This window comes from Xenopus laevis, chromosome 4S, assembly GCF_017654675.1.
Source record: "Xenopus laevis strain J_2021 chromosome 4S, Xenopus_laevis_v10.1, whole genome shotgun sequence".
Classification (NCBI taxonomy): Eukaryota; Metazoa; Chordata; class Amphibia; order Anura; family Pipidae; genus Xenopus; species Xenopus laevis.
The window spans coordinates 43,832,782-43,859,053 of record NC_054378.1 but is presented as its reverse complement, the minus strand read 5'-3'; the positions used below and the strand labels follow the sequence as shown (position 1 = coordinate 43,859,053).

At 38.7% G+C, this 26,272-nt stretch overlaps 1 protein-coding gene across 3 annotated transcripts; it reads right to left on the bottom strand.

The window, feature by feature from the left end:
* Window positions 1-36: 36 nt before the first annotated feature.
* zdhhc7.S (zinc finger DHHC-type containing 7 S homeolog) lies at window positions 37-23,203 on the bottom strand. 3 transcript variants are annotated; one of them, XM_018260571.2, is made up of 9 exons: window positions 23,046-23,202; window positions 18,866-18,985; window positions 16,090-16,174; window positions 11,871-12,192; window positions 7,566-7,690; window positions 6,173-6,269; window positions 3,794-3,875; window positions 2,068-2,198; window positions 37-1,504 (listed from the first exon to the last, which is right to left on the bottom strand). In XM_018260571.2, exons 4-9 carry the CDS (start codon window positions 12,174-12,176, stop codon window positions 1,331-1,333), a joined length of 915 nt encoding a protein of 304 aa, XP_018116060.1. In that variant the 5' UTR covers window positions 12,177-12,192; window positions 16,090-16,174; window positions 18,866-18,985; window positions 23,046-23,202; the 3' UTR covers window positions 37-1,330. The 3 variants fall into 3 exon arrangements, with proteins under 3 accessions (XP_018116060.1, XP_018116059.1, XP_018116062.1); XM_018260570.2 differs by lacking the exon at window positions 18,866-18,985 and having other exon boundaries at window positions 23,046-23,203; XM_018260573.2 differs by lacking the exons at window positions 16,090-16,174; window positions 18,866-18,985.
* Between the last annotated feature and the right edge of the window lie 3,069 nt (window positions 23,204-26,272).

Below are 26,272 nucleotides of genomic sequence, written 5' to 3'. Positions count from 1 at the left end.
TCCATACTGTAGGTGTATGCAGCGTAGTGTTTGAACTGTAAGAATCTGAATACTTTATTTCAGAAGTCCGTGCATAAGAGGACCCCATACCTTGCCCCCTCTTTTTACAATATCATACTTTAATGAATGGCAATAACACAACTTTCACTCCCAGGTGAGATGAATATTTTACACATGCAATAATTCAGACACTAACCTATGGAATGCAATGAGCAAAGGTGAGCACCATGACAGTTTTTGCGCCAAGTGCATTAGTGGCTTAAATGGAAGCATCCATGCTGAAAATGCCTATGGCTGCTTCCAGCCAAAACATACATGTATGCTATACATTAAAAACAAAGACCAGCACCAACCTAACTCAATTTCCCATTGCAAACATTTTATCAAACACGATTCATCCACTTACAAGCAGTTCACTCACTGAATCTGAAAGGAATGGTAAATGAGAGAGTGGCAGTCACCCATGGAAATGATAAAGGAATCAGATCACCATTTTTGTAAACTGTGTAGAGTTCATTTAGCTTTGGTTCATAAATAGTTTGACACTCCTTTTCTATCCTAGCTACAATATTCCATGTTTTAAGAAGACTCATATGTTTCATTTAACTTCCAGATTCGGTATATGAGGATTAAATGCCAAAATTGGCAGACAGCGGCAGCATAAAGGAGTGAAAACAAGGACTGCACAGATGGAAAGTAAAAGTGGATGAAATGAACAATGAATAATGTTAGCAATTGAAAGAGAGATATATATATAGGCAGCATAGAGACGATAGGGATACAAAGAGAAAATGCCTTATTACTGCCATTATGACACCTGCATGCTCACACCACAGCCGATCTCTGCTATCTGCATGCCGATGCTTACACACATATTGCACAGTCAGGGTGTTCAAGGTTTGTAGCTCTGTCCAGCATCAAGAAAATCAAATCTTCCAATAATACAGTACAGAAAAGTGAAACAAAAATCAGCTAAACAGCATTGAAACAGAATTGCATAATGCACAAAAAGTCATTCAGCTTGTTATTCAAAAAATTGATGAATAAAAAAAGTTGATTAATAAAAAAAATGGGCAGGTTGACTTGTACAAAGGAAAAACAAAAAAAAAAAAACCCTGTATAATTATAAATTAGATTTAGAACAGACTTCATTTTAAATCCTTGTTCATGCTGGCCATATTAAATAGACTGCTTTTAATAAAAATCTTTGCGGAAGGAAATACTTGCATTTTTTTCATCTCTTTATCTTTGACCCTGTTGATAGCAGGAGTGATTTTCCTTACATAAAATAAATAAATTTGGGATAATTCCAGTGGAACAAGAAGACAGTTCAGACGGAGAACTCTGTACCCCCTTTCCTTGCTCTCAGGAAGCGTCTGACTTGCAAACCTGCGAAAGGATTAATCCATAGGAAAGATGGCTGCCCTCCAAAAACCGACCTCATGCCATCCCATCGTAACCTCCTCTCCCATGTTGGCTTCTCACTTTTAAGACGTTCAATTTCCTGCACATAAAATAAAATGATTGCTTAAGACTGGCCAGTGCAATAATATATGCCCTAAATCAATGGCATAGATACATTGCCCTCCCTTTTTTTCCATTCTAATGTGGCACTTCAAATGTTTTTTTATATTATCTGTCTATCTCTTACTATCTCGGGTAACAACAATTACGTAATAACAGACACTATACTTTATAACCTTATAACACAGGTATACAATCTTCTCCCATAAACGTAGGATTCAACCAAAATGGCTAATCTCCTGATTAACCAAATTAACCGATTATGCAAATCTTTACAGGGAGGCTGCAGTGTTGCAGGATCCTCATAACTTAAGTTATCTATGCAGTGTTTGATGCAACAAATGTAAAGTTTTTAAGGAAATGTGTATCATATCTAATCTTTAAAGCACAAAGGTATAGCTAATTCATTACTGCAAGCTTTGTGTGTGCAACACAAATATATGACTAAAATGGCATTAAATCAGTGTTATCTGGCATTAGGTTATAAACTACAGCAGCTAAAATGATGTGTATTTAGTAATGATAAACATAAAGCCATCTTACCGTTTCATCATTGCAAATTGAGTGTATCTGAGTACCAAACATAACTGCTGTAAATGTAAGAAAGAGAAATCCCTCAAGACACAGGAAGATCATCAGGATTACAGTAACGGGGGGAGAGAAGCTGCTACATGCTATAAGAGAGAGAGAGATATTAATTATGACTCTACATCACCAATGCATGCACACCATAATATCCTATAGACAAGCAAAGCCCTATTCACAAAATGTGGGACAAAATATCTAGGTTTTTTTCCTTGGCTGGTGGTCCTCTTGGAAAATAAAACTTTCCCAGCTAGTGAAGTATGAACTGCATCTCACCTTGCTTAAGGTGGCCATAGACGCAAAGATCCGCTCGTTTGACAACATCGCCAAACGAGCGGATCTTTCCCCGATATGGCATTAACGAGCATGGCTATATCGGGGGTAATCTGATTGTTCGGCCGTATGGCCGAACGATCCGATGACGATGCGCAATGGGCTCCGGCTGGATCGGTCAGGTCAAAATCAACCCATACCGATCGACCAAACGACCGATCTCCGCCGGACGAAAGATGTCGGCACATGCCACACACGATCCGAAAATCGTACGAATCCTTGATTCGTACGATAGGATCTGTGTGTCTATGGCCACCTTTACTCAACTTCCCAGTTACATTTATATGGAAGTTTACTTTACATGCAAATCTTAAATGGACAGAGGGAAGACTGGGAAAGCAAGGTAAGATGGCGCTGAGGCGATTTAAACTTCCCAGTGCAATTTTTCTTTCTAACTGTTCCCACCTCCCCCATAAATAGGGATTTCCTGGTCTTTTAACAAATCAATGTTGTCTGGCCTTTCAACAGTGGAAAATACTATATTGAAATAATAATGCCAAATGCCTAGAGATACCTTAGCCAGATTGGAGGCCATTAACATATTTTGAGAGCCAATCCTGAACAAAGGTTGATGGGGCCCCAGAATTTAAAAAAATAAATAAAATAAAAGGTACCTAGTTGGGATGCTCACTTATACACAGCTTATATACATGCATCTTGGAGTTGCCTCAAAACAGTTTGCTAATTGCCTAGCAAACACAAGCACACTATAGAAAAACCATTAAGTCACCATACAAAGCACTTATTTTACGCGTCACAAGGGAGGTCCATTTCAAGCTCTGGGTAAAGTACTGCCGAAATACCTACATGGGTCTCCATTTAATCCAACTGTTGACCATGGGGCCAAATTTTGTTTGTAATTTCCAACACTCAGAAACATTGTTCCCTTAAGATGACATATCTATGTAACATGGATACTTGTCACTTCATTGATTGAACATTGAAAAAATTTAGCGGTTGATACACCATATCTGGCAGTGTAAATCTTATCACTACCCTTGTGTATAGTATAGTTAATGGCACCCCATACGCTACTGGGGGAACAAATAAAATAATTCACATGGTGTTAGCCAATTCAGGAAAAAAATCGGGAGGTTCGGCTGCCTATAAGGAGTTGATTTTTGAAGACAAAGTTTATTAGCACTAAACTTCCTTGGCATAACTTTGTTTTTTTATTTCAATTAAATTGAAATACACTTCATGTTTGAGTTGTCCATTTCTTAACATACCAATAATGCCCCAAATATTTTTCTTTACAGTCTATGACATATCAGTTTCTAAAACCAAGGGTATCATATTTATGTCATTGACTTTTTTCAGTCTTAATGGCTCAATAATTCTGGTAACCTACCTGTCCATTGTCCTTTGACACAAGTGAAAAGCTGTAACCCACACAAAATTAGGGCATACGTTGAGATCAGAGCTATATACATCTAAGGATAAATAGAGAGAAAAAGTTTCCATAAATAAATTCTCAAATTAAAATAACAATGTGCTTAGTGCTTGTATATAGGTTAGACAAACCAACTATTGTAATCTGCCAACACACTATTAAGCATCTTAAAATATAACCTTTATTCACTGAAAGTTAAAAAAGTTATATTTTAAGCTGCTAAATAGTGCATTGATACTTTATATGTTATAATCAACCTGGGATAAACGCTGTAATTATAGCTATAGGTACCAACTAATGATAAATAGAATAAAATTGGCGCAATTGAAAACTGTTTAGCGACAAAGGGGCAAATTTACTTGCCTCCGAAATTGCGCCAGCGACGGGTTTGCTGACATCGCAACACTTCGCAAGGCGTAGATTCGCCAGGACAATGCTAATCCATGAAAATCCGAAATTACGCCCAGGGTTCCGAACGCTTGCGAAGTTGTGCTTGTGATAGTACAATAAGCAGTTTGAAGTTTCACTAGCGATGCCTAATTAGCATAAGGAGTGAAGTTAAAGTACAATGGACGTATATGTTGCAGTAACTACATTACACTACACAAGGCTAGGGAACCTTAATAAAATAAAATAGAGGTGTTATATTGCCCTACACATGTGCCCACTGTATAGTTTAGGTGCCATATGTTAGGAAAAAAAATTACAATCTTTTCCAGCCCATCACCCTGTAAAAAGTAAAAGACGCCAGTGCTTTTTTCAACTTTTTTTTTTTTGAGGAACTCCTATCTACTGTATTGCACTTTGCCTGGCTTGAGGTGGCGAAGGCAAGTCTGGCGCAAGAGGTAACGTTCAGTAAAAGCTGCATCTTAGTGAATTTGCGTAGTTACGTCCATTCGCCTGGCGTTAAGAGTGTGAAGTTACGCCAGCGCCCGTTAGTAAATCAGCGAATTTACTCACTCTGGTGAATTTTCGCCAGCGTTACTTACTTTGCCCTTTAGTAAATTTGCCCCATAGTCCCCAAATCCCGGTGATCTAAAGTGAGAGTTGAATGCCTGTGACTTTGACGTCTGACACAGTAGTAAATCTCGCGTGACGAAATGACGTCGCACGTGGAAGTGCTTAAATATTCAGCATCCAGAGGAGACACACATTGCCTTGAGAAAGCAGGAGCGAAACGCGCCTCAGCAAAAGATTTGAATACTTTTTCTATATACCTAACGGTTTTGGCGAAAGATTGAAACACTTTTTCTCGCTGCTATCAATGAATTTCAGTAATGAGCTTGATTAATTCCATGGATTAAATGATTAGCACTTAAATCACTTTGAATCTATAAAATCCTTCTTGGGGAATTAATGAAATAACACTTAGTTACTTTACTTATGCAGATGAATTCATTTTTAATCCATTGAATTTTGTGGCACGGCACTTTATTGGAGGGAAATTGGCAAATTACAATAATTGGTTTATCTAACCTATATCCAAGCACTAAGCACTTCAATATATATAAATAAGTGGCAATTGATAATTTTTTAAGGCGTAAATAAGTTAACTGATCATGACACAAAAGTAGTTAATGAACTTAACACTATTGAATTTGTAAAGTATAAATAATTGATAGAGCTGATTGGTGGTTAATGAATTTATTTTGTCAATACATATTTTTCTTGAAGAAATCATCTAACTGTTTTAAGGTTGTGAAATTGCTCGGTATCTTTAAACTTTTTTTAAATATCCAATTGTAGTATGCACATTATTCAAAATCCTTACGCATGGTGTGGAGAGATAATATGGAGAACACTATGTAAATCAAGTTAACACAGGGAGACGAGACATGGGAAAAAAAAAAGAAAAACCAGAAATAGACAAATAATGTAGGCAAAGGCACAGGCAGACTGCTGGCATTGCACAATTTTCTCTGGCCACAATGTGTATGCAGGTTTGTGATATGCTGAATCTGTAGGCACGCATAGTTAATTCAATTAATTTGATTTTTATTTTGATTGTTCGACATGTGTCCAAAGAGGAATTAGAAAACTATAGCCTGATGATCTAAAAGAGGGTTTATAAGAAGTGTTTTCATAGCTGTGAAATCTAAAAAAAAATTGTAATTCTTCTGAATGACAGGTTCATCTTATAGAATCCTGAAATTATATTGGTCTACAGTATTGTGCCTTGCCAGAGCAACTATTTAAATCTACACTTCCTGATACTAGTAGCAATTGACCACCAATCTCTTGTCTGGCTTTGGCCATATGCTATCAGACTCAAAAGCTAATGGAACCTGCATACACAGTGAATGCAAGACTTTGTGTTAATTATTAATGAACACTCACAGTAAAAAGCACGAAAAACCTCTGATTCTTTTCTCCCACGCAGTTGTTCACCCACGGACAATGGTGATCCATCTTACGAATACATCTCTTGCAAATGCTAATGCAAAAAAAAAAAAAAGAGGGGGGGTAATTTGAAATACAAATTTTTTTTTGTTATGAAAATGCACAACTATTATCAGCCAAGGAAAGGAAAATATTACTGGAATAAAAATGAATGTCAGCATTTTTTTTGATCAACTTTCGACTGTACATCAGGAATTACATATGTACAGAAGGAGATACAGGTTTGAATTTTGGATAATAAATCTTGGATAATTCTCTTTGTTGTGGATTTAGATACATTAATCAACTTCAAATCAACCACAATCTAGATTTGAATTGTTGCCATGTGAATCCTATTACCGTTCCTTAGCACTCTCTTTGCATTGGTAAATCAACTGTGATTTGCTCCCTTAAAATTTAGTTCCATAGACATACAATATAACAATTTAATAAACCCAACGTTTTGGTCATTCTTGGTGACAAAGTGGTTTTGTATGTATAATACAAAAATAATATGTTTGTCCTCCTTAACATGTCACATGACAAAAATTGTCTGGGTTCTGATCTGGCCAAAACGAATCGGAACCCTAACAAAATCAGAAAAATTTGCTGCGGTAGTGTCTGCCCGTGTGCCGGTAATTTCAGGGTTCGGATTCAGCAGGATCAGAGAGAGCTTTGCCCATCCTCCCGGGTGCAGGACACTTAAACAACTGAATGGATTGAGTACAGTGTGTGGGGTTAAGCTGGACCACCATAAACGCCCCTTTTTCAATATTTTAATAAGTGTCCTGCCTGCTGGAGGATGAAGCTTAACCCCTACTGTCCCCTGTGTCCCCCAGAGACGACAGAGAAAGAACAATTCAGCCAAATCCCAAATAATAGGGTTCAGTGCATCCCTTGTGGGAAGTGCAGTAAAGGAAGTGAAAGGGCTTTCATTACATAGCTTTCTATTTCCGAGTGAGATTTCTATATTGACAATGGGGGTATATTTATCAAAGAGTGAAGTTAGAGATCACCACAGTCGGCTAGAGTGAAAATATCGTCTCTCTACATCCCTTTCTATGGCATTTTTAAAGGAGTATTTATCAAGGGGTGAAAGTTCGCCATTTGAGAAATCCGCCTTTAAAAATCCCACTGAAATGAATGGAGAAAGGTGTAATTTCATGCGATCTCTAACTTCACTCATTGATAAATATACCCCAATGTTGACAACAGCTTCAAATTTTGATCTGTCAATGCAAGAAAATTATGTTGTATAAACCAAAACAATATCACACTCGCTTGACTAAAATAAAGTGCAATTGCCTTAATGAATAAAAGAAAGAATGTTTATGGGGATGCCTTTATTTACCTGCAGTGGTGGGCACGTTCTGGTTTGATACTGCAGCATTTCGGACATTTATATATTACTTCTCCTGGTTTCAACTGCAAACTTTCCATGTATTCTTTAGTGGCATTGCCCTTGGGAACCGCCCCCTGGAAAATACCCAAACATATATATATTGTGAAACTATTTTTTAAATAGCTGTTCTAACTGAAAGGGTTTAAAGACAAGTCATCCAACTGCATAAAATGAAAAACTGACAGTAATTTAATGTACATTGACAAACAGTTCATAAATTCTTAATGTAACGGTGTAAAAATAAAACCGTAACTAAAAGGAGGGGAAAAATTAAATCAAAGGCAGCAGAAGACCTCAAGCAGAAAACGTATCTATTAGCCACTCATTCCCCAGGGGTCACCACAAGCAAAATCCTGTAAGCTGCAGCCACTGATATTAAATACTAAACAAAACTAAAGTGACGGAACTCACGTGTTCCAGTCAGGGAAACTTGCTGTAATTGCAGTGCAACGTGCAAAGTGCTATAAGTCATGGGAAAACATGTTTTTTTCAAAACGCATCAGTTAATAGCGCTGCTCCAGTAGAATTCTGCACTGAAATCCATTTTTCAAAAGAGCAAACAGATTTTGTTAAATTGAATTTTGAAATCTGACATGGGGCTAGACATTTTGTCAATTTCCCAGCTGCCTCCAGTCATGTGACTTGTGCTCTGATAAACTTCAATCACTCTTTACTGCAAGTTGGAGTGATATCACCCCTCCCCCCCCCCAAGCAGCCTAACAACAGAACAATGGGATGGTCAAGAGATAGCAGCCCCCTAACACAAGATAACAGCTCCCTGGAAGATCTAAGAACAGCAGTAAATACTAAAAGCCAAGTTGTGTTGAAAAAGTCTACCTCGGCTTATACTCGGGTCAGCGGGCAGTAGCTGAGATTGCAGTCACTTTTAATCATTCCTATACCAACAGTTCACTTGGGGAGAGACTGCAATATCATACAGAGCCCTCTGTTGGTTATATGAAAGAATAACAGTGACTGCAATATCACACAGCGCCCTCTGTTGGTTATATGAAAGAATAACAGTGCGCCCTCTGTTGGTTATATAAAAGAATAACAGTGACTGCAATATCACACAGCACCCTCTGTTGGTTATATGAAAGAATAACAGTGCGCCCTCTGTTGGTTATATGAAAGAATAACAGTGACTGCAATATCACACAGCGCCCTCTATTGGTTATATGAAAGAATAACAGTGCGCCCTCTGTTGGTTATATGAAAGAATAACAGTGACTGCAATATCACACAGCGCCATCTGTTGGTTATATGAATGAATAACAGTGCGTCCTCTGTTGGTTATATGAAAGAATAACAGTGCGCCCTCTGTTGGTTATATGAAAGAATAACTGACTGCAATATCACACAGCGCCCTCTGTTGGTTATATGAAAGAATAACAGTGACTGTAATATCACACAGCGCCCTCTGTTGGTTATATGAAGGATTAACTGTGATGGCAATATCAAACAGCGCCCTCTGTTGGTTATATGAAAGATTAACAGTGATGGCAATATCACACAGCACCCTCTGCACATGGTAGTGGGACAGTGGGACAATGCACACAGTAATCCGTTTGGCAATTCTCTGTCACCATCAACTTTGCAAAGAAGTCCGGTTGATCACTGGGGGGGTCGCTTTGGCGGAATGTGCGCTGCTGGGAGACAGGGCTGTAGTTGTGTCTAGGCTTATACTAGAGTCAATAAGTTTTCCCAGTTTTCGTAGGTAAAATTAGGTACCTCGGCTTATACTCGAGTATATACCGTATGTTTTTTCTGATACAACAGTATTCACACTGCAGGGTAAACGAACAAAGAGAGGGTTTGACCAATGAACATGGGCTGGTCCCGCTTTAGTAAAAGTTAAGTCTGTGCATTTTTAAGTTTATGATAAAATAGCTAAGCAACAATATCAAATCAATGGTAAGAGGAAATCAGCTGGCTTTCATCTGTGGCTCCCTCATTAGCAAGCAGCAAATGATCTGAATCAGCCCCAGCATTGATGTGTTAAAGTGATTATGCAATGCAAGGCTTATGAAAGCTGCCCTGGGTGAAATTACCAGGGCAATTTTCTCAAAAAGACTACACGAAGAGAAAAGTCTTCAAAAATACAACAGGGGCTGAAGAATCACTCCAAGTCTAATTACAGTAAACAGAATACATAATGGATATGTGAAAGTGCAACTGATTTAGCATGATTTTGTACAGAAAACGTACAGAAGCATGTTCTGAACAAAATCTGCCTTGTGTGCACAGTAATAGATGGATTCTGTTTCTGTTACTGACTACATACATGGGGGTAACGTGTATGTGTCTGTGTAGTGTGTGACATTAAAGGACAAGGAAAGTTAAACTAAAGAAGTAGGCTAGAAATGTTGTACATTATGCTATGGGCTTCTGTACCAACCCCAGACAAACACAGCCCTTTAGCAGTAAAGATCTGTGCCTCCAAAGATGCCCTCATTAGCTTGCCATCTTCTTTTCTGCTGATTCACTGCACATGCTCTGTGCTGTTGTCACTTACTGAGCTTAGGGTCCCACTCACAATATACACAAAACAGAAATGTAATAATATAAGGCTGATTAGTAATTAATATGGATAATTACTACATGGTAGCACATAAACCAGTACAGCAAGCATCAGAATTGTATGACGGGCCAACCTAATTTTCTGCTTGATAATTTGTGACGACCCCTAAGCTTAGCTTCTCAACAGCTGCTCAGAGACCACTGAGAATGTGAGTGTCGCAGACACTTTCCAAGATGGTGACCCCCCTGTAACAAGTTTGAAGTCCTGGATCATTGCTGCTATTGACAAGCTGAAACTTTAGGCTGGTGCAATAAGTTCAGTATATAAAATGTCATTTTTAGTCCTATTCATTTTTAGGGTTTCACTCTATTTTAAAAGAACAATAAAAACTGGGTAACTGTGCAAAATTAAATTTTTTTTAATATAGTTAGGCAAAAATGTAATGTATAAAGGCTGGAGTGACTGGATGTCTTATTTCACAGAACAGAACACTACTTCCTGCTTTCCAGCTCTCTGAGTTAGTCAGTAACTATAAGGAGGCCCACATGGGACATAACTGTTTGCAATTGATCCTCAGCATTCAGCTCCGATTCAAAAGCAACAGTTATGACCCATGTGCCCCCCTCAAGTCAATGATTGGTTACTGCTTGGTAACCAATCAGTGGAAACCAAGAGAGCTGAAAAGCAGGAAGTAGCGTTCTGGCTATTATGTAATACATCCAGTCACACCAGTCTATATACATTATATGTTTTACTAACTAACTGTATTAATAAAATTTTTTATTTTGCAAGGCCTATTTACCCAGTTTTTATTTTTATACTGAGCAATTCCTTTAACCTGAAAGCAAGAGAAGTGCCTCTCAAAAAATTAAGCATTGTCTGTGCTGTGCTAACAAACAAGCTACTGAATTCTGGGAGTCAGATTTATGATTATAACATAAAGTGAGCCATACACAATAGATCCAATCATTTGGCATCACCAATCTAGTTGATCAATGCCCAATTTGGCCACTCATATTTTAGGCCAAAATGGGTTGATCGGATAGTTTGGCCCTGCGAACTGAAAATCTGATCATAATTGGTACCTATGCAGGCCTGATGGTATCTGGATTCTGTAACCAAATATCTATTGGAGAGGAGCCATACAAGTTGCTGATGACCATTATTAACGCTGAATAAATCTGAAATTTAAAGGAACAGTAACATCTAAAAATTTGTGTTTTAGAGTTTAAGCACACGGGCAGATTCGTGACTAATCGCCTCTTCTTCAGGGCGACAATCTCCCCGAACTGCCTTCTGCCTGCTAAAATGAAAAATAATAATAAAAAAAAAAAGAATATTTCCAGCTACTGACCCAGACAGCTCCTGTGCTGTATCAGTTCATTTAGAACGGATACAGCACAGTGCATATTTAGATATAGCCATTTTATTATGTTTTACTGTAAAGTCATGGGTTTAATATATTGCTCTGTTCATTATATCTTAGATTTAATTAACAGGACTTATATCACCTGTATAGGCTCGCTCATCTAACACAACCTTTAACGGTGATCCAACTTACTTTACTTGCACTATTAGAGGTCTGCAACACAAATGTTTTACCTTCAATCATTTTCTGCTTTCCATTTGCCTCTATAAATAACCACTTAAAAAAAAAAGCGGATATTATATTGGAGAAATTTGGAGTCAGCTATAATAGATGTCTGAACTAGGTATGAGGTACATAATCTTACCGGATCGGTTAGCATTGTCCTTAGGTGAGATGTCAAAGCAAGTACCGCCAAGCAGTTAAAAAGTGTTCCATTGATGACAGAATACCAGAAGTCTCTTGAAGGCAGCAGCATAACAAAAGTCACCACAAAGTCTGCATAGACGACTAGTAGCCAGGTAATCACAGCACAGACCATGCCACACCCATCCCGTATGAACCATACTTTGTCAGAGAGCTCACCCTCACAAGGGGTAGAGTCATATCCATCGTTTTCATTGAGAAGAGGGTGGTGCTCTACATCACGGAATCTGTGGCTTGAAGACTGCATGACTTACGCAATTGTCCTGGAAGAGTGGGAAGCAACAGTAATTAATTGATTAATTGATATAAAAGTTTACAAAACTGGTATCATGTTTAAGACCTCTTAAGGTAAATCTATACCCATGGACTGCTTTCTGATACTTTGTAAAAAGTGTTGCATAACATGCATAAATATGTCGGTTTAATTATTTTGTATAAATATCTAAAAATTAGTTGAGAGCAACACTTTCAGTCCCAGTTCAGTGGAATGCATATCAATATCATGAAATTATTTTTGGTTCAGTGAAACAGCAATTTGAAATATCACAAATTCTGTTTTTATACAAAGATTCTAACAGTTAACGTGTGAGAAAGATTTTCTTCTGGCACTGTAGTGATAATTATTTCACTAATGCAAAAAGGAATGCAATTGTAATCCATAAATAATGTACTTAGTCAATGTAGAATGCAAAGTGGGTCCCCCATATTTATGTGAAGCACAACACACTGAGCATATTGCTAACACAAGATTGGTAATGTGGCTGCTGTTATGGGTGATTTCATAACTGATTTTGCTAGTTTGATAATTTGGACCAGAAAGAGAGCGGAATAAACTTCATGGGATTATTACTTATAAGTTGTATAAGTAAACCTTTAAAGAGTTCGGAGTATGGTTCTCATTGTGTCCGTTTGCCCAGAAGATTTCTAATAAAAGGTATGGGATCCATTATCCGGAAACTCGTTATCCAGAAAGCTCCAAATTACGTAAAGGCTGTCTCCCATAGACTCCATTTTGTCCAAATATTACACATTTTTAAAATGATTTTATTTTTATATGTAATAATAAAACGGTACCTTCTACTTGATCCAAACGAAGACATACAGTTAGGTCCATATATATTTGCACAGAACTTTTTTTCTAATTTTGGTTCTGTACATTACCACAATTAATTTTAAATGAAACAACTCAGATGCAGTTGAACTGCAGACTTTCAGCTTAATTCAGTGAGTTGCACAAAAAGATTGCATAAAAATGTGAGGAACTAAAGCCTTTTTTAACACAATCACTTCGTTTTAGGGGCTCAAAAGTAATTGGAAAATTGACTCAAAGGTTATTCCATGGGCAGTGTGGGCAATTCCTTTATTATTCAATGTAGAAATTTTTATTATGTCATTATCAATGAAGCAGATAAATGAGTTGATTTGAGGGGGGGGGGGTAATTGTATGTGGAAGATTTTGCTGTGAACAGACAACATGCGGTCAAAAGAGCACTCTATGCAGGTGAAACAAGCCATCCTTTAGCTGCAAAAACAGAAAAAAACCATCCGAGAAATTGCTAAAAAAAATTAGGAGGGGCAAAATCTACAGTTTGGTACATCCGGAGAAAGAAAGAAAGCATTGGTGAACTCAGCAATGCAATAAGACCTGGACGTCCCAAGAAGACAACAGTGGTGATGATCACAGAATCATTTCCATGATGAAGAGAAACCTCTTCCAAGTCTCTTGATATCCAAGTCTACCATAAAGAGAAGACTGCATGAAAGTAAATACAGAGGGTGCACTGCAAGGTGAAAGCCACTCATAAGCATCAAGAATAGAAAGGCTAGATTGGACATTGCTAAAAACATCTAAAAAAAACCCAGCACAGTTCTGGAAAAACATTCTTTGGACAGATCAACTTCTACCAGAATGATGTCAAGAAAAAAGTATGGAGAAGGTGTGGAACAGCTCATGATCCAAAGCATACCACATCATCTATAAAACATGGTGGAGGCAGTGTGATGGCTTGGGGGTGCATGGCTGCCAGTGGCACTGGGACACTAGTGTTTATCCATGATGTGACACAGGACAGAAGCAGCCGAATGAGTTCTAAGGTGTTCAGAGACATACTGTATGCTCAAATCCAGCTAAATACAGTCAAATTGATTGGGAGGAGTTTCATAATGACCCAAAACATACAGCCAAGGCAACCCAGAAGATTATTAAAGCAAAGAAGTGGAATATTCTTGAATAGCCAAGTCAGTAACCTGATCTAAACCCAATTGAGCTGCATTTCACTTGTTGAAGATTAAACTTCGGACAGAGAGGCCCACAAACAAACAGCAACTGAAAGTTGTTGCAGTAAAGGCCTGGCAGAGCATTAAAAAGGAGGAAACCCAGAATTTGGTGATGTCCATGAGTTCAAGACTTCAGGCTGTCATTGCCAGCAAAGGGGTTTCAACCAAGTATTAGAAATGAACATTTTATTTTCAGTTTTTTAATTTGTCTAATTACTTTTGAGCCCCTGAAATGAAGTGATTGTGTTAAAAAAAGGCTTTAGTTCCTCACATTTTATCCAATCTTTTTGTTCAACCCACTGAATTAAAGTCTGCAGTTCAACTGCATCTGAGTTGTTTCATTTAAAATTCATTGTGGCAATGTACAGAACCAAAATTCGAAAAAAAAAGTTGTCTGTACAAATATTTATGGACCTAACTGTAATTAATCCTTATTGGAAGCAAAACCAGCTTATTGGTGTTTTTTTTTAATTATTACATGATTTTACAGTAGACTAAAGGTATGAAGAATTACTGTGTCCAAACGGAATGTGAGGGTCTCCAAAAAATACGAAAACAAAAGTAAAAAATTAGAAAATGTATTAGGACATGATACCTAACGCGTTTCGTGCCTATTGGGGCACTTACTCATATGAAGAAGATCCAAATTACAGAAAGATACTCCGGTGCTACCCTCAGGCAGAATGACATTTTTAAAGAAAAGCTCTGAAAAAAATATATACAGGTATAGGACTTATTATCCAGATTGCTCGGGACCTGGGGTTTTCCAGAAAAGGGATCTTTCTGTAATTTGGATCTCCATACATTAAGCATATTTAAAATATAAACATTAAATAAACCCAATAGGATTGCTTTTGCTTATAATAAGGAATAATTAGATCTTAGTTAGGATCAAGTACAAGTAACTTTTATTATTATAGAAAAAAATAAATGATATTTTAAAAAGTCGGAATTATTTGATTACAGTGGAGGCGGTGGGAGATTGCCTTCCCATAATTCAGAGCTTTCTGGATTACGGGTAACCAGAACCCATAACTACCCCACAATTTCTTATATTAATGAGAAGGCACAGGTAACGATCGGCACCCTAATCCAGAACTAATGCTAGGCTCCCTGGTCTCGGCTCTTACTTCCACCTTTAACAGCCGCCTTTCACCTCGGGAGAAGCCCTCGGCTAATAGGATGCCGCCAGGTCTTATAAAAAGAGGAGCCAAGCTAAGGGTTCTGGAGAGCAGAGGGGCACGATTATAAGCAAAAGTCTTTTGGGCAAAAGGTCACAATTCAAGGAGTAAGAGAAAGTGTAGTCAAATCAGGCCAGGTCGGTGCGGGCAGAATTCAAACGGAGTCAGACAGGCAGGGGTCAAAGCCGGGAGATCAATCAAGAATAGACGATACAGGCACCGGTCGGAATACAGATATCAGAATAGTCGGTTACCAGGCAGAAGTCGGGATCACAGAAGTCAGGGAAAGTCAGGCAGACAGGGTCAAAACAGTTATCAGAACACAGGATTTACACAGAAATAGCACCAGGATCTCTCAAAAGATGAACCTATAACGAGCAATCAATAGGTTGCCAAGTCCCCTTTAAATAGTTTGAATTTGGCGCCATTACGCACGCAGTACATGCGCACTGCGCGCGCACTAATGAACTGGCGCAGAAGAGGAAGATCAGCGTGGCGGGCTTCCCAGTCGAGAGTGCGGCGGGTGTCCCCGCTGGCCCACTAGGCCGCCATGGTGAGTACCCCTCACAGCACCACATGGAAATAAGGGACTCACCAACACTAGCTTTTGGGAAAGGCAGCATTTCCCTTTTCCAAAATAAATCAGATTACTGTGCTAATTCAAACTACAATATGATTGCAAAAAAAAAAAAATTAACTTACCTCCCTATATCTGCAAAGGTTATCCTGACATAACTTTGTTTCCAGTGAACATAAAGTAAGGATATATAACCATGTCTGGCATGCCCTACAAAGAAAAACATCAATAAACTGTTTAATACTTTCACATCAAGGAGACCGTTGCCAATAATTTTCCCATCCCTGAATATCTGCACTGAGGAAATTCTACATGTCACTAAATGTTATCAGAACGGAGTGGACAGCCACCCGTGAGCACATTACTGCTCAAAGGGAGATATGCATTTATAAGGAGCTATAAATATAGGCTCCATGTTCACCAATCATTTGAGTGTATATGTCAGCAATGAAAAGGGAGTGCCTGCAGTTATATTTATTATTATCCTTTATTTTAAAAAAAAAAAGTGGAAAATGCTAGCATCCCAAAACTATTTTCCCTGAATGCTTGAGAGCTGGGGTTTTCTAGTTAAGGGATCTTTCTGTAATTTGCATCTCCATACCTTAAATAAATAAACCCAATATACCACCAATATGGATCATTCAGCTTAGTTAGGATCAAGTACAAGGTATGATTTTACTATTACAGAGAAAAAGTAAAAATATTTTAAATATAAGAATTCTTTGCTCAAAATGGACTCTATAGGAGATGACCTTCCTGTAATTTGGAGCTTTCTGCATAACAGGTTTGTGGATACAGGATCCCAAATATTGTATCACTCAGTCACGATGAAATAGTTGTTTTTCATGCACATAGTTTTAATAAAACTTTATGGGATGCTAGTAGGAAGTCCTGGAGGGGGCTGTAGGGTTTTCGCTATTTAGAAAAACCATGGTACTGTACCAAATAGTATGTGATGTACAGTATTCTTTCATACAACCAACAGATGGCGCTGTGTGATATTGCAGTCACTGTTATTCTTTCATACAACCAACAGATGGCGCTGTGTGATATTGCAGTCACTGTCATTCTTTCATACAACCAACAGATGGCGCTGTGAGATATTGCAGTCACTGTTATTCTTTCATACAACCAACAGATGGCGCTGTGTGATATTGCAGTCACTGTTATTCTTTCATACAACCAACAGATGGCGCTGTGTGATATTGCAGTCACTGTTATTCTTTCATACAACCAACAGATGGCGCTGTGTGATATTGCTTATACACGAGTATATACGCCCAGCAAGAAATGTTTTTTCCCCTCAAGCTCCTCTAACCTCTGTCCTTCCCTTCTCAATATGTTCCCAACATCTATTGTCCTGGATGTTCTACCCTAACTTTTTTTTTTTTTTTGGCTCTGTCCTTGTTTTAGTCTGCTTTGCCCATCTGTCCATTTCTTCTCTCTCTACTGCTCTCCCCATAAATGTATCAAGGCTATTTAACCTGGGTAAAGCTCTTTGGTACTTGCCCTAGTATTATCTTGCTGGAAACTACAGGGTGGATTCCCAAGTGTTTATTGTCCTCTTTTTAACCTGTCTTGTTCCCTTTGTTTCTGGACGCAGACTGGATAGTAATGAATGGTGTATCCAGGGGAGGGCATATAGGAGAGTGTGTTCTGTGACTGGCTGTGTTGGAAGAGATGAATTGTGTGGAGGTGTGAATGTGCATGTGATTTCTATATTAATTTAAGACCAATACTTACATGGCAGAATGAAATAAAATTATCAGAAATATTTGTACAGTGAAAATCTTACAGAAAATACCACTATTTTTGGGCAAAAAAACCTCCACCCAAAAACAGCTAGTTTGCATAATGAAAGAAAATCTAAATCATATTTCCAATATAGATTCATTAAATTTGTACAATGGTTGAAAAGTTATGCGTAATTGTAATTGCAAATGAAAGCAGTGTTTATCTTTTTCTGTTCTCTGGGTCTGACTTTTAAAGGAGAACTAAACCCTAAAAATGAATATGGCTAAAAATGCCATATTATATATTCTGAACTTATTGAACCAGCCTAAAGTTTCAGATTCTCAGCAATGACCCAGGACTTCAAAGTTATCAAAGGGGGTCACCATCTTGGAAAGTGTCTGTGACACTCACATGCTCAGTGGCCTCTGAGCAGATGTTGAGAAGCTAATCTTAGGGCTTGTTGCAGATTATCAAGCAAAAAATTAGGTTGGTCTGTAATATAAGATGATGCTACAAGGCTGATTATAAGATTATGATGCTAGTTGTACTGGTTTATGTGCTGCCATGTAGTAATAATCTGTATTACTAATCAGCCCTATATTGTGACATTTATAGTCTATGTGCACTGTATATTTTGAGTTGGTCATCAAACTCATTAACTGGCAGCACAGAGCATGTGCAGTGAATCAGCAGAAAAGAAGATTGGGAGCTATTGGGGCATCTTCATAGGCACAGATCTTCCCTGCTAAAGGGCTGTGGTTGCCTTGGTCTGGTACAGAAGACCAAGATAGAATGTGAAAATGTTTTAGCCTACTTTAAACTTTAGTTGTCCTTTAAAACAATGTAACAGGAGTCAGTTTTAATCAGTTGGCTTACAAACCATGTTTAAAGTCGGGCCAGAAGAGTAAAGAATGCAACAATTCTGTTTAAAAATAACTAAAACCATTGACTTTTTTTAATCAATCAATATTGAAAAATTGCTTAGTTATTCAGTGGAGAACACCTTTAAGAAGTCCCTAAAATGTGTTACGCATAGTTACAATTTGCAGTTTTTAACTAATACAGAATTTTACAGTTTTGATTTATACAGTTGTTACGGGGAAATAGAATGATTAATAATTGCCTACTTTTTCAAGAACTTCCCTTATTGTAGTTGAAGGACCTTACCCTATAGGTGGTTACACATTACATGAAATTATCTTCTCGAATGTAAAGAAAGTGAACATTCAGCACAATGCTTTGAGCTGGAATGCACTGAACAAATTCACCCTGGAATACAGGCTCTACCTGTATAAACAAGAATAAAGGGCATGCAGTGTAGGTTATGAAACAGAAATAGGCATAAACAAAGTATATTGGATGAAATTTCTAAAATATCAGCAGGTCTCCCTTATTGAATGCCACATAAACATAACTATATATACAATTTGTTGAAGCCGTATAAGGATATATAAGCTTAGTGACCCACTCATGAATGCTGAATGCAGTGTTTGACACAAGTTCCTTTTCCACCTCCACAACAGCATGGATCACTCACTTATTCCGCCATTGAAGCAGGGTTAGTGCCCAAAACACGTCTAAGAAGTATCCAAAATGGCAGCCACCTATCCCATTATGCTGCTTTACTTTTACAAACCAGGTACTTGAGAAGGAGGGCAGTCTGTTGGGTATAGTGTCACGATGTTAGGAAGGGTTGGATCTGTGGGGTATTGTGTCACTATGTAAGGAAGGGAGGGCAGTGACTTGTGAGGAGCGAGGCTTACAAAAGATGAACTAACAAGATCATAGATGGGTAGCTTCAATGGACAATTTAAAGGCATAGAACATTACTGTTGTAGGTTTACCAAACCTCTGGGCTGGAATATGAGTCAAGTATGTAAAACAGAGCATTATTTGTCAAATACATTTTTAGGCTTTTCTTCTTTAAGCGTAGATTAAAAATTAACTGTCACTCACTAATATGCTCTTCAATTTAAAGGGCAGTCAGCATGATCTAGCCGGCAAATAAATACCAGAGTTGTTAAGTATCAGACCATTAAGGCATTTTTAAACATGGGGTTCAGTGTTCTCCCCAGGAAGAAAAATGTCTGGGAAGGAAATAAAAATATTAGTTTCCACTACTGTGTTGCTTTTAGGGATACACCGAATCCACTATTTTGAATTCGGCCAAATCCTTCGTGAAAGATTCGGCTGAATATCGAACCAAATCCGAATCCCAATTTGCATATGCAAAGGATGGGAAAATATTTTTTACTACCTTGTTTTGTAACAAAGTCACGTGATTTCTCTCCTCACCCCTAATTTGCATAAGCAAATTAGGATTCGTATTTGGTTTGGCCAGGCAGAAGGAATTGGACGAATCCTGCTGAAGATTCGGTGCATCCCTAGTTGCTGTAATAGTTAACAGGTTTTACAAAAGCCAATAATGCCCTCTGCCTCAAACGCAGATCTAAAAGCTCCGGTAATGTTCAGCCAAATAACACCATGAAGTAAAGATAATTTGCAGGTATAATTTTATAATCAAGCACCAATGACACAGATCTGTAATTGGGGATGCATTTAAAAATGATGTGCTTACATTTACATCTACACTGTTACATTTAGATCATTATTTAGGCGTATCCAATAAAAGGGTTGATGTGGTCAGCCTTCTATAAAATATTGATGCTGGGTGGCTTATTAATATTCGGTTCAGACGCTTCTATGTAACCATGTAGAATGCGATTGAACTAATTAATATTTAGCTATAATAAGGTTTGCATTTTATTAGTACACAGAATCACATAACCTGCTAAAAGGGCTGATGGATTTAGCAATTTTTCCAGTTTGGTTAAATTTGGAATCCCTCTTTTTATTTTGAACTCCTGATGAAAGCTAACTTAGTTTCTTCTAAAACTGTTATTTTACAATGCCCCCCTAAAAACGATTTTCACTGCTCCTACACATACTGATAAATATTTGGGGGTCCGTTTACCGTAAGTGCAGTAAAAATATTCGCACAAAATATAGACAAACGTGTCGCCAAATATGTTTTCGCCAGTTTACTAACCTGCAGTAAATGCAAATTTTCTGGCGTAAAAATATGTTTTCGCCAGTTATCGCATTCACTGAAAATAACGCTATGTACACATTAACACCTGGTTTACTAAACAGCTAAATGTGCAAAAGAAAAAAAATTACGCAAGAATATTTGCAAAAATTTAACCGCCACCTATGTAGTGGCGTAAAAGTATTTTTTCTCCAGAAAATTCTCAAGGGCCAGGAAATATCCCGTAGTACTTTTTTTTTTTTACCCATCATTCTTTTCTGACAGGAGAGAGATCTGTAGCCATTGCTCACAGGATATTTTGGCTTCTGCTTCTATCTGTTGCAACAGCAGCAGTTTCAGCTCAGAGTCGTATTATTGGCAGCGGGCATCACAGTCCAAGGATTCGTCAGTCTCTACGCTTTTTTGGTTTCATTGTGATTGGCTACATTAAACTGTGCATTTTTATGAAGCAAAGAGATTGACTGGTATCATTTCTTGTTTATATGATTCTATTGGCAGAAGGGTTTATATGATGCATACATCTTTAATTGGTGTTACTCTGGTAATTTTGTTGCATGGTATAATCATCAGTCAAAGTTTTGAAGATGCATTTCTGGCCATAAATGTCACAGTAAAAACTGCCATAATAACCGGCATAAAACAAGACTATTTTATAGCATAAATATTTGCAAAAACTTAAATTTATCGCCAGAAAATTCGCAACTTGCTAAAATTACCACCAATGTAAGCTGGTTCGTTAACGCAGTTACCGTAAGTGATCACAATGACTTCTGAGCGCATCGCTGGTTAGTAAATTAAGTCGTTGCGAATATTCGGGCGGAAAAATATTCTCAGCGATAACATGCGGAAACTTAAAAGCGTGGTTCACCTTCAAACAACTAGTGGTTTCAGATAGATCACAAGAAATTACCACTTTTTCCTATGACTTTCTATTTTCTATGTGTGATGGTTTTTCGAATATTGAAGAGTAAAGTCATTTTTCACCTTCTGAAGCAGCTCTGGGAGGGGGGTCGCCAACCCTGTAAACTGTTGATACATCGCTTATCTTTGTCCCTGCTGAGCAGAATCTCTGGGTTTCATTGCAGGTGGCTGTTAGAACTGATACAATAGTTGCTAATACTCCAGAGATGATGCTGATGAAATGTTTCAGCTCAATGTTGCAAAACTGTAACAGTTTAGCGTCTGCGCCTGAATTACTGAGCTGCCAGACTGAAACACCAGAGACAGGAACTAGTGATGTGCGGGCCAACCCGATACCCGCGGGTTTACCCACGGGTCGGGCGGGTTCGGGTCGACCTTGCACTGCTCCTCGCGGGTGGCGGGCGGGTGCGGGTTGCTCTCCCCGCCCGCCACCTTCAAATGCCGGCATCCGACTTCCGGTTTTATAGTCTCGCATCTGCTCGCCCCACCACTTTTGTGACGTCATTGGCGGGGCGGGTAGGCACGGTTCTACAAAAGGACCCCGGAAGCGCGCGCTGCAACAGGGCAGGTTAGGGTCGGGTTCGGGTCAGGAAAACCCTGACCCGCACATCACTAACAGGAACATTCAACTTTAAACTTAGATTTTGGAAAAACCGTAAAAAATAAATAATGAAGAGTAATTGAAAAAAGTTTTTATTTCTGGGGAACTATCTAAAAACAACGGAATTGGAAAAAAGTGTTTGGAAGATGAACCACCCCTTTAAAGTCAAATTTAGTGCATTTTAGTAAACAGCAAATCTGGACTGCAGAGGTCCTACCAGAAATAACAGAGGTGATCAGAAGCCTTTCCCCACTTCCTATTTGTGAGGGGAGCTCATAAAGGTTCTGCCAGTGGGAGACACTCACAGGGGTGCCTCACCAATGAGGCAAGTTGAGGCTGTCGCCTCAGGCGGCAGCGCCCCACTAGGTACCAGGGGCAGCAAAAATGCTGCTCCTGGTACTTTAAGAGCAAATTTCCGGGGGAGGGGGGGCAGCAGCAACTGCTTCTGCCTCAGGCAGCGGAGGGGCCAGGATCGCCCCTGGACACTCAGAGCTGTCACATGGGGATCCTCTGACGTCAGCATATGTCATAGGCAGCAGCTTTCAAATGGGACATGGCTATTACACTTCCCTCTTATCAACACTGTATCCATCAAGTAGCCGAGCTCGTCCCTGAACGGAAATGTACAAGGCATTTTAAAGGAACGGACCATAGAAGCTCTGTTGCTGGTTCTAAAATTGCTTTGAGGGTCTCTAAGAAATGACCACCCTTTACGAAGCCTATCAAAGAATTGAAACACCTGCACACGCACTACTGTACTTTTCCCATTTACCTACCGTCTAACAGTCCCGCTTTTTGCGGGACATTGACGATTTTCTTTACACCGCCAGAATCTCTGCTTAAACGTCCCGCATCCCGTTAATATCCAGCTCCTTGATTCCTGCCGGACTGCTAATCCCGACGTCACAAGTCTCATATCGCGAGACTGTGCTGTCACGAACTCAGGTATAAAAACGCAGGGACGCAGCACGTAGCCGCCCTGGGAGTGGCGACCCAGGATGTAGTGGTTCAGTGGTACACAATAATAAGATGCTGCTGGCTTCTAATAGTCTGTGCAACGTATTTGTTTTTCTCTAATCGCAGCAAATCTGTTTTCAGGGAACAAAAACAACGAATGAGACTTGGTGTCTGGCAGCAGTGCATGATGTGGCCACAAATAAAACATTCATTGTTTTCCTGTGCTCGTTAACAGTCATACTTGTGTCAGAGGCCAAAAACTCTAATAGTTTATTTTTTCCCCTATAGCAACATTATATGCCACTGGACTCGCTGCACTCAGTCTTTAAAGGACACCAAAAAAATTAAAAATGTTTTGAAGGATTACAAATATAAAGTACTGTTGCCTTGCCCCGAAATGGTAAAGTGTTGTGTTTGCTTTAGAAACACAACTATAGATTTATATATACAAGCTATGGGGGCAGCCATTACGGTTGTCACCTGTCTGGATTTAACCAGTATATAGGGGTGTCGCATGGTACTTTACCGGCCTAGCGGGTAAAACACCTGCTGGGGCCAGTATTACAAATTTACCAGCAATTAGGGTTGCCACCTGGCCAGTGTTTTACCTGGCCGGTAAAAATTATGCTTGATGCCAATGTTATTAATTGGAAAAAACGGCAAGAATACAGGAAGGCCGGTATTTTTTTACAGAAAAGGTGGCAACGATACCGGCAATGTAGCTGCCAGTAAATTTGTAACACACCTAACAAAAGCCTGTGGCCTGCCCCCAGTCTGGTCAAAACTCACCTTTTGCTGGCTTCTGGCCAATGGCATACTGTGGCCTGCCCCCTTTGATGTCACGGCCTGCCCTTTTGTTCCCGCCCCCTCCACCGGCCGGTGGAAATTTTATTAAAAGTTGGCAACCCTACCTGTACAGCCCGGTATTTGAAAGGGCTGTCCTGGTAAATCCAAATAAGCAAAAGGAGGAACCGGCACACAGGAGCATATGCAAACGGGGTTAACCCCATACTTGTTTATTAACATCAAAATGATGCACAATGTTTCGGGGGCTGGCCCCTTCGTCAGGTGACAAATCCAAATAAGGAAATCCGGACAGGACAATGAAAATAATGGCAAAGTGATCAGCCAATTGCCTGCCCCTGGTGTAACCAGTCCCACCCCTGACATCACTGGTCCTGCCCCCAACATCACTGGTCCCGCCCCACCACCAGCATTATCTGCCCTGCCCACTGCCCATTTTGCAGCCCCAGAAAATGTGGCAATCCTAGCAGCCATTCAAGCACATAATACCCAGTAGATAACAGATATGTTCTGAAGAATCCCATTGTATACTACAGAGCTAATCTGTTATCTGCTATGTATCCTGTGCCTTTTCTCCCTTTTCAGCTGCCCCATGGCTACACAGCAGCTTATTTATATAAATTATAGTAGTGTTTATGAAGCAAACACAGCAAACCATTTTACCATTGCAGCGCAACACTACATTATATTCTCATTACCTTAAAATATTTTAATTTTTTGGTGTTACTGTTCCTTTAAAATAGACATTTTTTTCTGCTCACACCTCCTCAGAGAAGAAAGAAAAACACGATCTTTAATATTCCTGATGGACAGCTACCACCAAAGCCTCTTTTTAGGAGAATGCAACAAGCTGCTGTGTTGCCATGGGGGCAGCGATTCAAGCATAGGACACAAAGTAGATAACAGATACAGTAAGTTCTGAAGAATCCCATTGTATACTAGATGGCTTATCCATTATCAGCTGTGTATCTGACAATCTTTTCTCCTTTTTCAGCCTTGAAAGGCTGCTCCCATGGCTACACATCAGCTTGTTTATACAAACTATAATTGTGTTTCTGAAGCAAAAACAGCAGTTTTATTAGTGGAGGTCAACAATACATATATAATACACAAAAGCCATGAATATCCTGTAAATTATATCCTTATAAACGGTGAGTTCTGATGTCATCAGTTATAAACGGTGAGTTCTGATGTCATTTCTGTCACATGGTTCATTGAAATTTGTGTATTATAATAAATAAAGTACCCCCAGTTGTAAAATATGAGGATATTAGAAGTTACCTCGGAGTTCCATGACCTGTATAAAAACACTCGGCCTTCGGCCTCATGTTTTTATATGGTCATGAAACTCCTCGGTAACTTATAATATCCCTATATTTTACAAGAGGGGGTACTTTATTCACTATATATTCATTACTTTAAAATACTTTCATCTTTTGGTGTTACTGTTCCTTTAAAGAACAATGCAAGCCTAAATCAGAAAGAATGTTTTGTTCAGTAAACACACACAATTAAAGGAAAGAAATATTGTAACAGTTGAAAAATAATTATTAAACAAGAAATAATAATCGTTGATATAGACAATATTGTGTGTGCTTCAACCACCTTATTTTACCTTGTAGGTTGGGTGCAAAGCAGTCCAGAAACCCTTGCCAGGGGTGGTCTGCATAGACATACAGGAAAAAAATACCGCTGCAGCACCTCTTTGTTGCAAAAAGTGAAAGCTTGAATTTATTAGGTCAAACAACCAGGCAACATTTCAGGGTTACTCTCGCCCTTTCTCAAGCCTGTCTGGTGATACAATATACATACTATTTAACCCTCTTTAACCCAATTATTTTCCTGTATAATAAATAGTGAATAAAGTACCCCCTCTTGTAAAATATAAGGATATTATAAGTTACCGAGGAGTTTCATGACCATATAAAAACACGAGGCCGAAGGCCGAGTGTTTTTATACAGGTCATGGAACTCCGAGGTAACTTATAATATCCTCATATTTTACAACTGGGGGTACTTTATTAATTATAATACACAAATTTTAGTGAGTCATGTGACAGAAATTACATCACTACTCACCGTTTATAACTGATGACATCACTACTCACCGTTTATAAGGATATAATTTACAGGATATTCATGGCTTTTGTGTATTATTAGTTGATAAACATTATACTGAACAGCAAAAAATAAAAAATCAGCACTGTCATAAGAATATGCATTTGACCACCTGAATTGGAAC

Coding starts and splice junctions, on each gene's coding strand:
- zdhhc7.S (XM_018260570.2), bottom strand. CDS start 12,176: ATGCAGTCTTCAAGCCACAGATTCCGTGATGTAGAGCACCACCCTCTT. Junction 7,691..11,870: donor GGACAATGCTAACCGATCCG/GTAAGATTATGT, acceptor GGTATTTTCCAG/GGGGCGGTTCCCAAGGGCAA. Junction 2,199..3,793: donor TGTCAAAGGACAATGGACAG/GTAGGTTACCAG, acceptor TCTCTCTTATAG/CATGTAGCAGCTTCTCTCCC.